General features: G+C 41.5%; 2 protein-coding genes across 3 annotated transcripts; one reads left to right on the top strand and one right to left on the bottom strand.

Annotated features, from left to right (window-relative positions):
* Positions 1-311: 311 nt before the first annotated feature.
* LOC115407583 (uncharacterized protein At5g50100, chloroplastic-like) lies at positions 312-3,379 on the bottom strand. The gene is made up of 3 exons (XM_030117983.1): positions 2,939-3,379; positions 1,020-1,208; positions 312-938 (listed from the first exon to the last, which is right to left on the bottom strand). The coding sequence occupies exons 1-3, from the start codon at positions 3,092-3,094 to the stop codon at positions 744-746; spliced, it is 540 nt and encodes a 179-aa protein (XP_029973843.1). The 5' UTR covers positions 3,095-3,379; the 3' UTR covers positions 312-743.
* Positions 3,380-3,471: 92 nt separating this feature from the next.
* On the top strand, positions 3,472-11,188 carry LOC115407582 (monocarboxylate transporter 2-like). 2 transcript variants are annotated; one of them, XM_030117981.1, is made up of 6 exons: positions 3,472-3,502; positions 6,855-6,913; positions 7,098-7,328; positions 7,475-7,618; positions 9,179-10,042; positions 10,142-11,188. In XM_030117981.1, the coding sequence occupies exons 3-6, from the start codon at positions 7,112-7,114 to the stop codon at positions 10,363-10,365; spliced, it is 1,449 nt and encodes a 482-aa protein (XP_029973841.1). In that variant the 5' UTR covers positions 3,472-3,502; positions 6,855-6,913; positions 7,098-7,111; the 3' UTR covers positions 10,366-11,188. The 2 variants fall into 2 exon arrangements, with proteins under 2 accessions (XP_029973841.1, XP_029973842.1); XM_030117982.1 differs by lacking the exon at positions 3,472-3,502 and having other exon boundaries at positions 6,847-6,913.
* The last annotated feature ends 1,654 nt before the right edge of the window (positions 11,189-12,842 follow it).

Raw genomic sequence — 12,842 nt, 5'->3', positions numbered from 1 at the left:
ACTGCTTAGAAATACGTATTAAGAAAACATGGCAGTAAAGACTGTTTTCTGATATGATCTCTTTTTTCTTGACGAAATCAACTTAAGCTAATCCTGAAAGAAAAAAGGACAAATCACATGATCAGAAACCAGCAGTCAGTGCAGCCGTCAAGGTCAGGGAAGTGAGCTTTTTCAAATCCTGCAGCGGACAGTTCACCACTGAGCAGGGACCCCAAACAGCCACCTGCTCAGGAAGCATCGAGAAGGGCATCCGGATTAAAACTAGAGTGAAATCAAACATGCAGATCACACAGTCCCCCGAGGTGCTTCAAGAAGGGAGCAGCTGCAGCGCACGCTTCCACTGTGGAACTTAACAGCGCTCATCTTTCAAACATAAAACCTTCATCTTTATACAAATCACACGATTCAACTAATTACTAAACGTTTTACTATGAAAGGTTGAACATCTGAACAAAATGTGTGCCGTGGTTCTCAAAGTGCGGCGCAGACCTCTGCTGTGGACGCCAGCTAGCATCAAGGTGGACACAGTAGGAGAAATCTGGGGATCAAATGGCCAAGGAGGTTTTTTTAACCTTTAATTTGTAAGAAGAATAGTTAATAAAGAACCAGCAAATGATGATTTTGCAAAACCTTTTATATGGCAAAAAAAAAAACTTTTGCAGCACACATTATAAATCAGTTAAGCAAGCTTAACTATCATAGTTAAACAGTCCGTTTCCTTTATCTTCGCCATCTTTGCTTCGTCAAGGAGTTTTCCTTTCGCAGCGTCCTGTTGCGCACTCCTCCCCACGCCCGGTCCACTTCAGACGATTCTTGGCGAATATGGCATAAGATTTGTCCATGAGTGGCCTGACAGGCGCCCACATCATGAAGCGGCCCAGCCAGCCGAGTCCCACCGCGCCGTACATGACGGCGAAGGCTGGCACTCCTCGGTGAACCTGCCGACACAGCATCCACACTCTGAGAATGTCCGGCGTATCAAAATGATTCTGGGTTAAGCGAGAGCAACGCGTGCTCACCTCGTCTTTTTCATCGATCACGTGCATTTCCTCCATGGCCATCTCGTAGCTGACGTCTCTGTATTTGGCTCCGTCGTAGCCAGGCAGAGAGATGTCGATAAAATCTACCTTCCCAGGTTGTTTTTTTTGCAGATACTGGAGAAAGCGGATCTCTGTCACACATATGGGACAAAGTCCGTCATACAGCACCTGGAACAGAGCAGACAGATCGGTGACAAATCAGAAATGCCAAGAAACGAATGTTTTAACTCACATTACTTAGATGATTTATTTCAGTATTGACTTGTACAAGGAGAAGCATCTGTCATAAAAACCACCGTAGTTAACTTCAAGCAAGTTGCAATTACTTCCCATGGCTAACCTTGTAAAGTCCTCCTTCACCTCTTTCTCTGAGGTCTTTTTCTTCTTATCCCTCACAACTGCACTTGAAACATTCTTTGTATTATATCTCCCCAGCACAACAAGCCCACTCATCTCAAACTGGCCTCTCAGGCTTTGCCTCTCCACTGCTCGGCCTGAGCGGTCCCATTCATCTGTTCGCCTTTAATCTTTTCTATCACACCCGACTCTTTATTTCTACCGTCTCCACCTCAGCCTCCTGTCTTTAAGAGAGTGCCACTGCCTCTCCTAAAGCGGCCATCGTAGCAGCTCTCATTACTGTCTTCTAAATCTCCCCGTTCACTTTTGATGCAATCCTTCCATCACACATCAGAGTGGACACTTATCTCCACCCACTTCATCCAACCTGCACTCTCTTCTTCTTGTCCATTGCTCTGGATAGTTAATACAACTTGAACTCATCCACCTTCAATATCTCTTCTCTCTCTAACTTCGCTCTCCTCTCTTTCAAACATGTATTGTCTTGTCTCTGCTGACTTTCATTCCTCTTCTCTCCAGTACGAACCGCCACCTCTCCAGGTTCTTTTTCACCTGTTTTCTATCGATTACAATGCCCTCCGCGCACATCATTACCCACCAACCCTCCTGCATGTCTGCAGCTTATTGTCTTTCTTGATATGTTTATTTTGCCTCTTTTTTGATCTTGTATGCAGTGTTTTCACATTTCTTTTAATTTATTCTTCCAAGCATGAACAAATTCCAAGTTTGCTGTGCCATTTATAATGTTCGACTGTGTAATTTGTCTAATTTTAAAAAGACAGATTTGGCCTATTTTTAAGCAGCAATGCTGTTTTGGTAAGTGTTGTGGGAAACCCTAACCCTTTTTTTATGACCAGTAGGCTGACAGATAAAACTACAAGTATCAAGAAATACAGCCTAAGTGTAATTACTACTTATTTTAACAAAGTATAAAATAATTGCCAACACTCCAAAAAAGCAAAAGCCACAACGGAAAAGCAAAGGCCAGTTAATCCACAATGGAAGTTGAGGAGGGACAGTATTTTATGACGGACTATTTTGATTTGGGGAGAGTTTAATGAAACGTTTGTAACAGAGCTGCTACTAGATGATTGTGATTAATGTTGTGTGTTTTCATAGCACAGCAGTGTTGGTCACTGTGTTGAAATTGTCATAAAATTTCTATTAAACTGATCCTGTAATTAAACCAGTCCGTCAGAAAAATTTGACGGAACAAAAGTCTGTTTTTTCCAATTGCTGAACACTGCTGTGGCTTTTGCAGTTGTACTGACCCTTCTGGGCCACCGTAGTCATCAAAACATTGTGTTATGTGTTAAAAATAAGCAAGAGGTACTAAAGGGCAAAACATGGACAAGTGTCTCAGTTAATTATTAACTCATGCTTGTTACTGACTTCCTGTTTAGCTTGGAAGAATGACATTGACATTAGGAAGTAACCATTTACCTCAAAGAGGGTTAAGAATTTTCAATCAAAAGCAGTACTTTTGAGTGCAATCCGGGTAAAAAAATATAGGTGGATGCAGAGCTCTGTGTAGGTCTTACCCTGACACCAGCAGGCTCCGCGCTGCTGAAGCCCCGCCGCTGCTGCTGCTTGCAGCCGGTGGCTGCTGCCACAAATCCCCCCGATCTGGAAGTTACACATCTGGGCACCAGGGCGGCCACGCGTCGGGACATGCACAGTCTCACGCTGGAAAGCATGTCGAAGTAACTTGCGGCTGAAAATTTGAAATCAGCGGAGAGGGAACTCCTCCGTCAGGTCTGCCGAAGGAGCGGCGGCTGCAGGGAATGTTGTTATGACACGGTGTTACACAAGCAGAGTGGAGGTCACATGTGGACGGACATCCTCACGGAACTGAATTATGATCGAATATTAGATCATATGCCACGTCTTCACGTTCTGGTTTTCCGTATAAGATAAATAATCTGTTATTTGAAGTAAAGAAAACACAGTGAGCCTCACACGCAGCAAGCAGTTTAACAACATGAATGGCGGAGGGGGCGTGGCCTGCAGCGTCAGAGCTGCGTGAGTGGTGTGACGTCCCACTCCGCCACGTTTTTTTTTTTTTTTTTAACCAAAGTGAAGCTGCACGACAAATCCGGCATCCTGTAAGTGTTTTTAAAATGTTATCTATAAATTGGTTATTTTAGGAGGAATCGGTTATTTGAGGAGAAATTGTTGAAATGCTGTTTCGGGTTTGTTTATCATAGTCAGCTGCATTTTAAAGAAAAAAGCGGACTTTGTTGAGGTAGGAAGGGTGACTTGGAATCAATGGAAGGGAAAGTGTGTAAGTCACACTCCAAGGGCAGAGTGGTTGTAATTAATAACAACAAAATGCAATAATGTCCACACTGTATTTATTCACTTATACTCTACATTCATTTGGAATTAAACACTAGCAATACTGTTAAATTGAATTGGAAAAAAGTCATATGCACTCTATCATTTTAATGCAGGTTACACCTTTAAATCGAGTTGCTTTCTCCCTTCTTTTGACAATGCTGGCAATGATGTATAAGTTCGTTGTTAAAATGTCATAAAAAAACCAACAATATGTTAAAAAAAAAAACCCAAAAAACTGGTCTTTATGCCCGCCTTCTCTCCTCTTTTAAAATTCTGCCACATGTTAGACGTTTCAATTGACTCGCAGTTCGCAGACTGATCTGGGACCTGTGATTCAGCATTTTCACTACTGAGAAACAGGATATTCTAATACACACAGAAAGAATTTTCCAAAAATAAACATGGCCCTCCCTCAAATATATGTGACCTGGGTGACTGCTCAAGTCACTCCAAAACCTGATCATCTTGTTCTGCATCAAAGGAAGCCTTTAGGTATAACGCATGCCAGGTGCAACGATTCACCCTCACTGTTGACAAGCAAACAGTCCCTATTCTGCCAGACAGTTACAGTTTTATTAAATCATTTCACATCTTCATTCTTTGCACTACAGGAGACTCGCCTACTTCACATGAGCATGCCTCATTTTGTACACATTTGTAGCTTTTGCTCTCTCTGTGGGGTTCCTTAACAAATTCTCTATATTCTACCAAATTTTCAGAGGTGATCTGGCGACCGTGCAGCTAGTTCCACAATACAGTCACGTTTCTTGTTATTGCAATGCTACCTTTAAGCTGAAAGATACTCCATCGTTGGTTTATTGGGTCCTGCCAACTGCATGAAGAGATTTTTCATGAGAAATGTTGGACAGACATTCTCACCTGATGAGACATGTTCGGACATCAACTGGGGACACGATCTTAATTATGCCAGTGCAAGTTCTGATCTTCATGCTAAGATTATTGCACTAATGCACCTTGTGCCAGAACAGTCATTCATACAGAAGAGTTAAAATCCTCTTCGTACATGAATGAACTGTAGGCCATCAACCTAATTTGATCTGAGACGTTCACTCAGAGTTTTTTGACAGATTCACAGAAAAACGTCCAGTTTTGGAAAACTCTTGTGTTAAACTAGCAAAACACGATGAGCAATATGTCTTATATATCTATAAATATCTTATGCATGAATATGAATTTGCACATTATTGCATTCGGCTATGAAAATTAAACTCCACATCATGAGTTTTTCTGAAATGAGGATGACCATCTGAAGTCTTATAATCACAAAGGAGAACCCATAATAATCCTCACTCTGTTTGCAGAGACATGGTAGAGATGCTGTTTTTCAAACTTTCAGTCTTTAAAACATTTTATAGGACATTCTGTTTTTCTCTGAAGTCAAAGGAACAACAACATTACCATGGTTTTGGTTCAGCGGCTGAGAATTTCTGGGATTATTGTGATAATTATGATCCCACTGGCATCTTGGAGCTGAGCCGAGCTGAGTTAAGAAACATAAAGGGGTGAATGGTGTCTTTCTCCAAGCTTTGTCCGAAGGGAGGATCACAGTCTTAGACTTTAGAAATCCTTGCTCTAAACAACATGAGGTTCTATATATTCATATGGGAGCTTGAGCTTGTCCCCATTTAGCCCAACTTATTTTTATAACTTCCCACTAAGCCTTTATAATCTTTTTTTTTCTTTCCTAAACAGCCAAATTATTAAATGGGGGCAGTTAGTTTGTTCATGTTTTAAGATAAATGTCCTTGACAGATGATAAAGGTTTTGAAGAATGTGACCAGACTGAGTCCGGGATGGTTTTATTTGTGCAGGTGTGAGTTTTAACAGTTTCCTCCTACAGTCAACAAAATGCACTTGAGATTATTTGGTGACTCTGTTTCAACAGAGTGTAGCGTGGCTTCGCCCACAGCGAGCTGGGATCAGTTCCAGCTCTCTGGAGCACTATGCTGGAAAAAGGAGCCATCAGTGATGAATATAAGTCATTTGTCTGGCGTGACGTCAGCCACACCGTACTAAAACACGTGTATTTCTCATTCACTGCATATTTTAAAAGGCAGAAATGTGAAATATCAGAATTGAGCTTAGAGTTGACATTATGGGTACTATTTTAATAGACCAGGCGCAGTTAAAAAAAAACATTTTACATGAATCTGTGATGCTGAAGTGACATAATGAGATGTTAGTCCGAGTGACTAACGATACTTACATTTCCTCTGAATATGCACAGAAGTCCCAAGTGAAATATTCACAACTGTAATTTGGATGTACAAAGAAACAAGCCCGAATATTTCAACACATCACTGTATTTTGCTCCAGAACATATTAAAATTGTGTTGATGTTGACTTTTCGTCCTCTGTACCACAATAAAGAAAACCTTTAAAGTTTAAATTCAAAGGTCATTACGGCACTGGTTTATTGGCTGCCTCACTCAAAATGCCTTCCTGCATGTCGCCTCAATTAAAATGAGTTTGACACCCCTGATCTAGACATTAGTGTCTCATGGCTCCTGCAGAGATGTGACCTGCCGCCTTCTGAGCACATGCAAATAAAAGCTCCCACATCCCTTTCACAGGAGAAAGACTGTAAAAGACACACACGTCACCCTGTTGAGTCAAATGTGCTCATTTTGTATCGTTCATATTTTGAAACATCCATTCCAGTAATTCCAGAAAGTTTTCTTGAAACGTTTTGTCAGATAGGTAACAGAATATCCTCTGCTGTGTCCCAGAGATATTCATATTTCTGGGTTGACAAAGCTTCATTTATTCTAATCTGATTCTTATTTTTATTATTATTTCTTTTTTTATGTTGTTGCCATTTCTTTCAATCCATGATATATTCTAATCCAGGATTTCAACCCTTCCCGCAAATTTGGCTGGCGCCTGCACAAACTGCACACATATAGAGCAAAGAGCTCAGCAGGATCAGGCAAAGTCCCGACAAAACAAAACCAAAAAAAATCAAATAGAAAAAAAGTTACATGTCAAGACGAGCAGACAGCGTTTAACTTGGCTTATGACCAAGGAATTTCTTGTGCAACAGCTTCAGCTGGGTCATTGCATTGTTACTTATGGTCATTTCTGTTTGTCCTTCAGGCACACGTGATGAGATCAAAGGCCTCGCAGCTGCAGTACTTCTGAGCAGGACAGTCACGGTGAGGCACAGCCACAGGGCGCTCAGTCTGGACCGCACACGCTCCAGGACTGTGCACAAGTGAGGACCTGCGCTACGTCGACTATATGTGCTTGGGCCATAAATTCTGTGAATATTGCAGTTTTCTCTGCAGTGTGCAGTTGTTTATTTGCCGTTCACTTCCTTTACCTGTTTCTATTTCACAGTTGGCGATTGGAACATGCCCCCCGCAGCAGCAGCCAATCTGGGTTACACCCCACCAGATGGAGGCTACGGCTGGGCTGTCGTTTTCGGCTCTTTCATCTCTATAGGATTCTCCTATGCATTTCCCAAGTCCCTCACAATCTATTTCAAGGAGATTCAGGATTTTTTCTCAGTTTCCTACAGTCAGATTGCCTGGGTTTCCTCAGTCATGCTTGCTTCAATGTATGCAGCAGGTCAGTGTCATACTTGGTCTGATTTTTCAACAAATACATGAACAGAAACATGCGCGTTCTCAGCGTGCAGTTTTTAAAAATAGCAAAGCAACATTTTGTTCGAGACTTGGTAAAAACAGGCCTGAACTGTGCTCTCCTGTGTGCAGGGCCTGTCAGCAGCATATTGGTGAACCGCTACGGGAGCAGACCGGTGGTCATGGTTGGAGGCCTCATGGTGTGCACAGGCATGGTGCTTGCATCTTTTGGCACTTCCATCATTCATCTGTATCTTTGTGTTGGAGTCATTGGAGGTAAATTGTGTTTGTGACAAGTGATTTAGTGAGAAATGCCCCCAAATTTAGTCACTTTTTTAGGTTTATTTTAGGTCATCCAGAGGTGTTTTTTTTCTTCTTCTTTTCACTGTTCCTGGTAATGTTTGCTCACTGTGACTGGCTGCCACTGGAGGATGTCGCACTACGCCAGGGAGGCTTGTCTGTTTATTTAACAAAGTGTCGTTCAACGTCACGCAGAAATAGTTGCCTCAGCTGCGACGCCGCAACACAATGCCAGAAAAACGTTGATTCTACATGTTGAAAATCTCTAAATTACATGAATTTACCATAACCGTGTCTGCATGTATACCAGTCCACATGACTGTGTTTTTAACAGAGAGCAAACAAGTCTCTTAGACTTTAAATTCAATCTATAATCGAGTGGAGATGCATCAACTGTCACTGAAAACAACTCTCTGTGTGAGCAGTGGTTGAGCAATTTATCTCAAAATAAACAATCATTATGTCAGTAGTCATCTCCCCACCCCTAAAAAAACAAACAAAAAAAACCAACAATCCCACATGAAGTCGCAAAGGTGACAGTGGAACGGAAAAACTAATTTTCACCCAGAAGAAATCTCTGCAGAATCAGGCTCAGGTCACGATCCACTGTGACTTTAACAGTCATAAATAATTCAAGGACAATGAACACAGTGCACACGATGTAGAGGCCATACCCTATAGTGTTTGCAAAGCATATTTCAACACTTTAAAGTCAGTGTAAATAAACACACAATTATCTGCCAATTAGGTTTCCTGTGAAAAAAATGTCAGAAAAGCATTTTTCTGAACAAATTGACACATATTTCACAATTTTTATCTGAAGAAAGTCTCTAAATTAAATCCATTCCTCGTTGGACTCTGGTAAAAATACTGACTGAATACTATTGTGCTCCACTGTCCAACAATTCCACTGCATCTTTAGACTTTACCCCCTTTCCCTCCCTTTATTTTTTTTTTTATAACAGCTGATAGTGAAATCTAAATAATAATCCAACAAGACACATTTTTCCCAAGTTTCCCGAGTTTCTATGTCTAAATTCAATTAAAAATTCTGGGTAAAAATCAAAGGGTAAAACACAAAAATGTGAATGATGGTGCAGTAAGTGATATATAAAAACCTCACACTAGTTTTACAGTATGTACTTCAGCATTGCTTTTCTCACGTTGTTACAGTAAATGCATCAATTACAGCAAATATGCATGAATCTTGTGCAAATGGCAGCACCTGTCTCAATGCTTAGCGATATTTAACTGTGTCTGACTGTTATTGATGTACAATTATTAGCTTAAAGGGGTTTAAAAGATAAATGAAAAAACCCAAAGACGACCATATATACTCACTTCCTGGATAAAGGCTTGAACTTCCATAAAAGAAGCAGCCATGTGTTTAATACAAGCTCATGGTTGATTGCTTTGTTTGTAGTTGCTGGAACTATTTCCCTTTTTATTTTTATCTGTTTATGAGTCTGTTTTTGAACACAGATTCATACTTCAAGGTTTCAGGGGTTTTCTTCTTCTGTTCGATTCTGCAAACAGGTTTTGGTCTTGCCTTCAACCTGCAGCCGGCCCTGACGATCATCGGCACTTACTTCCAGGCCAAAAGGCCGCTGGCGAACGGACTGGCGATGACGGGAAGCCCGGTTCTGCTGTCCACTCTGGCTCCCCTCAATCAGTTTCTCTTTGACTCTTTTGGCTGGAAAGGAAGCTTTCTCATCCTGGGATCTATTGTTCTGAACTGCTGCGTAGCCGGCGCTCTGATGAGACCAGTCAACAAAAGTGTCAAACCGAAGCCAAACAACGGATCAGCAAAGTGTAACGGGGCAGAGGCCGGGGAGGCGGCCGCTGCGGACCCCGGCGTGCAGCCGGCTCCCCGTCTGAGCGAGGAAAAACAAAATGAGAGCAACTGTCAGGGCTGCGTGAACAAATTCATCGACTTCTCACTCTTCAAACATCGGGGCTTCCTCATTTACCTCGTCGGTAATGTGGTGATGTTTTTCGGTTTCTTCGCGCCTGTGGTTTTTCTGACTCCCTACGCCAAAGACATGGGGGTGGATGAATATTCAGCGGCTTTCTTGCTTTCTATTTTTGCTCTGGTGGACATGTTCATCAGACCAGTAACGGGCCTTCTTGGCAACACCAAGTGGATCCGGCCGAGAATACAATATTTCTTCAGCTTCGCCGTTTCCTACAATGGCGTGTGTCACCTGCTGTGCCCTCTGGCCTCCGGGTACACGGGTCTGGTCGTGTACGCCGTCTTCTTCGGTTTGGCCTTCGGGATGCTCTCCGCGCTGCTCTTTGAAGTCTTGATGGACCTTGTCGGAGCTCAGCGTTTCTCCACTGCGGTTGGACTTGTCACCATTATCGAGTGCGCTCCAGTGCTTCTTGGACCTCCACTCTCAGGTTCGCGATTTCTCAGAAAAAAACCCCAAAACATTTATTTGAGATTTCATTCACCAACACAACATGAGTGTCTTTATCTGTGTGTGTTCTCTCTTTCAGGCGCTCTGGTTGATATTTTTGGAGATTATAAATACATGTACTTCGCTTGTGGCGTCCTCATGCTGGTGCCTGGGATATTTTTCTTCATCATGCATTATTACAACTACAAGAAACTGGATGAGGAGCGCGAGCGGAGCGCGGCGGCAAAGAGGAGGACTTCTGAAGAGTGCGTACAACTCGAACTGGACAGAGACGACAAACCAATGGATGAGCCAGACGAGTGAAACTTCTCACTCTGATATTCAGAAACCACTTTTAATTTTTTTAAAGTTGTATTTTAATAGTTGAAATGGATTTTAAAAGAGTATTTTGTACTTCAGAATATTTTTGAATCGTGTGAATCGTGTGTTTTGTGTAATGTTGATGGATATTTAATGTATGCTGCCATTTAACATCATGTAATGCCTCTAGCTCTTATGATCATTGGTCATAAATCATCCCCAACCGGTCACGTTGCTTCTGGTGCAATCATCCTAATGGATCCATAAATTACTTTTTTTTTTTTTTTCTTTCAAGAGGAAGTGAAAAACCCTCTGGGATGCTTTAACCCACAGCTCTGGGCCATTACACATGTGCTTTTATCATTATCTCACCACAAGATGGCAGTGAATCCCATCATGTGAGTGCAACAAGCCATATCTTCTCCATTAAACTGCAATTAAACAACAAGGTGGTCATGGGTGGTTTAGGACTTCACAGCCTTACTCTCAGTGATCTGGGTCAGGACTCTTGTTTCAGAAGGAAAATTTTAAGAACGTGCACAGCGATTATAAATATCAGTCATGAAGACTGTGAAGTTTCCCTGCAAATGTCTGATTCTGCCTGTACCAACCACTGCTGGAGCCTTAAAAATCTCCATTCTTCACATTCTGGTTTACAATAAAATACATTTTCATTGTCAGGGATCACAAAAAGTGTTTCACTGCAGCATTGCTTTAGCACGCTCATAAAAATTCACTATGAAGTTGTGGAAATGTTTCAGACTGATCTTTTAAGTAAGTCTGCAGAACCCCGTGTGCATTTAATAACAAGAGCGAATTTGCATGTCTGTCTGAAGGATTGAAATGCTTCACTCACTCTCACTGGCACAGAAAGTGCTGCACATATAACACATCCACTATAGCTGCAGGCTAGACATTCAGATGTATTAGTATTTTAAAAATGCATTTTACTGGATCATGCATCTTTAATGAGAAGCTAATGTGTATCTATAGTGCGCTGCTGTATTGTGACTGATGAAGAAGCTAAAAATATCAGATCAAAAGTTCTGAGTAATCTCCACTGAGAAAACACCTGAAAGCAGTTTTATGATTTCCTGCCGGGTCACAACTTTCTGCTCTTCCACACTGTGTGATCACATATCCGTAACACTCCTCCTCAAGCACACGCAATGCAAGATACACGAGCAAGCCATTGAAAAATAAAGCACAATGCCACTATTACAAATGTATAAGCTTAAATGATCCATTCTTATCGTTTCCCTGCAAGGTGCATATTGACCCCCTTCTTCAGATGGATGAAAATTGCCTATGGGAGCAAATCAATATATTTATTTATAACCTCAGATAACATTATCTAAAACGAAAATCTAATGAACAGTTTAAGTCTCTCTCCCATGGTTCGGTGGAGTTCTCCTCAGATTGTAATTTCAATCGACTTAACATCACGAGGCCCGAGCCGAACCTGTTTGAGTTCATTTGGAAATTAGTCAACTCTCCATTGACTTTATCCTGCTGGAGACATCTCATTCCTGTTTGTTTTTCAAGTTTCATCACGACGCCACTGAGTTATTTATTCAGATTGGATCACATGGAAAAGTTGGGATTCAGCATAAACTTAAAACAAATCCATCACTGTATATATAATGTTGCTAAATAGAAACACTGGAGGATTGTCCTGGATGCACAGAGTCAGAGGCGCTTCAGTTTCACGCAGCTTTACACTCGATGAGATTTGTGATGATGGATGGATATGGATATTTGTCGGGCAATTAGATCAAATAAATTAAAAGGAATTCTCAAGTGAGACACAAATTTCACATATCTGCCAAAATAACATCACTTTTTATTACATTTTGAGTGATGTAGCATAATTGTTAAACTATTAATAATCTCTTGTAAATGCACTTCGTAGCTAGAGACCACCTACTGGGAATGTACTGTGTTGTGACTGGAAAGGAATGTGTGTGTGTGTGTGTGTGTGTGTGTGTGTGTGCGTTCTCGTATTTCTATCCTTGTCGGGGCCAAATGTCCCCACAAGGATAGCAAAACGTGAAACGATGTGCCTTGTGGGGACCTTTTTCCGGTCCTAAGTAGGAGAAACAGTGTTTTCTTGACCATGTTGTTGTTACTGAAAAAAGTAAAAATGCAAAAACATTTCTTTAGGGTTAGGCTTTGTTGTGGTGTGGGTTAGGGTTAGGGTAAGGGTCAGGGTTAGGGGCTAGACATGAATGGGAGTCAATGGAAGGTCCCCACAAGGATAGAAATACGAGACTGTGCGTGTGTGTGTGTGTGTGTGTGTGGTGGGGGGGGGGCAAAACAAAAAGATTGAAAAAAAGACTTCAAAATATATGTGTAATCATTTATACACTGTCACACATACCTACGAACAATTTGGAATCACTAATTGAACACAGCGTTTTCTCAGACAGAGAAACTCCCAGACATGCACAGGCAGAACATGCAAACTTTACACAGAAAAG

The sequence above is a fragment of the Salarias fasciatus genome, chromosome 20, assembly GCF_902148845.1.
Source record: "Salarias fasciatus chromosome 20, fSalaFa1.1, whole genome shotgun sequence".
Lineage (NCBI taxonomy): Eukaryota > Metazoa > Chordata > Actinopteri > Blenniiformes > Blenniidae > Salarias > Salarias fasciatus.
The sequence above is the reverse complement of the archived record's forward strand: the minus strand, read 5'-3'. Positions and strand labels throughout refer to the sequence as shown.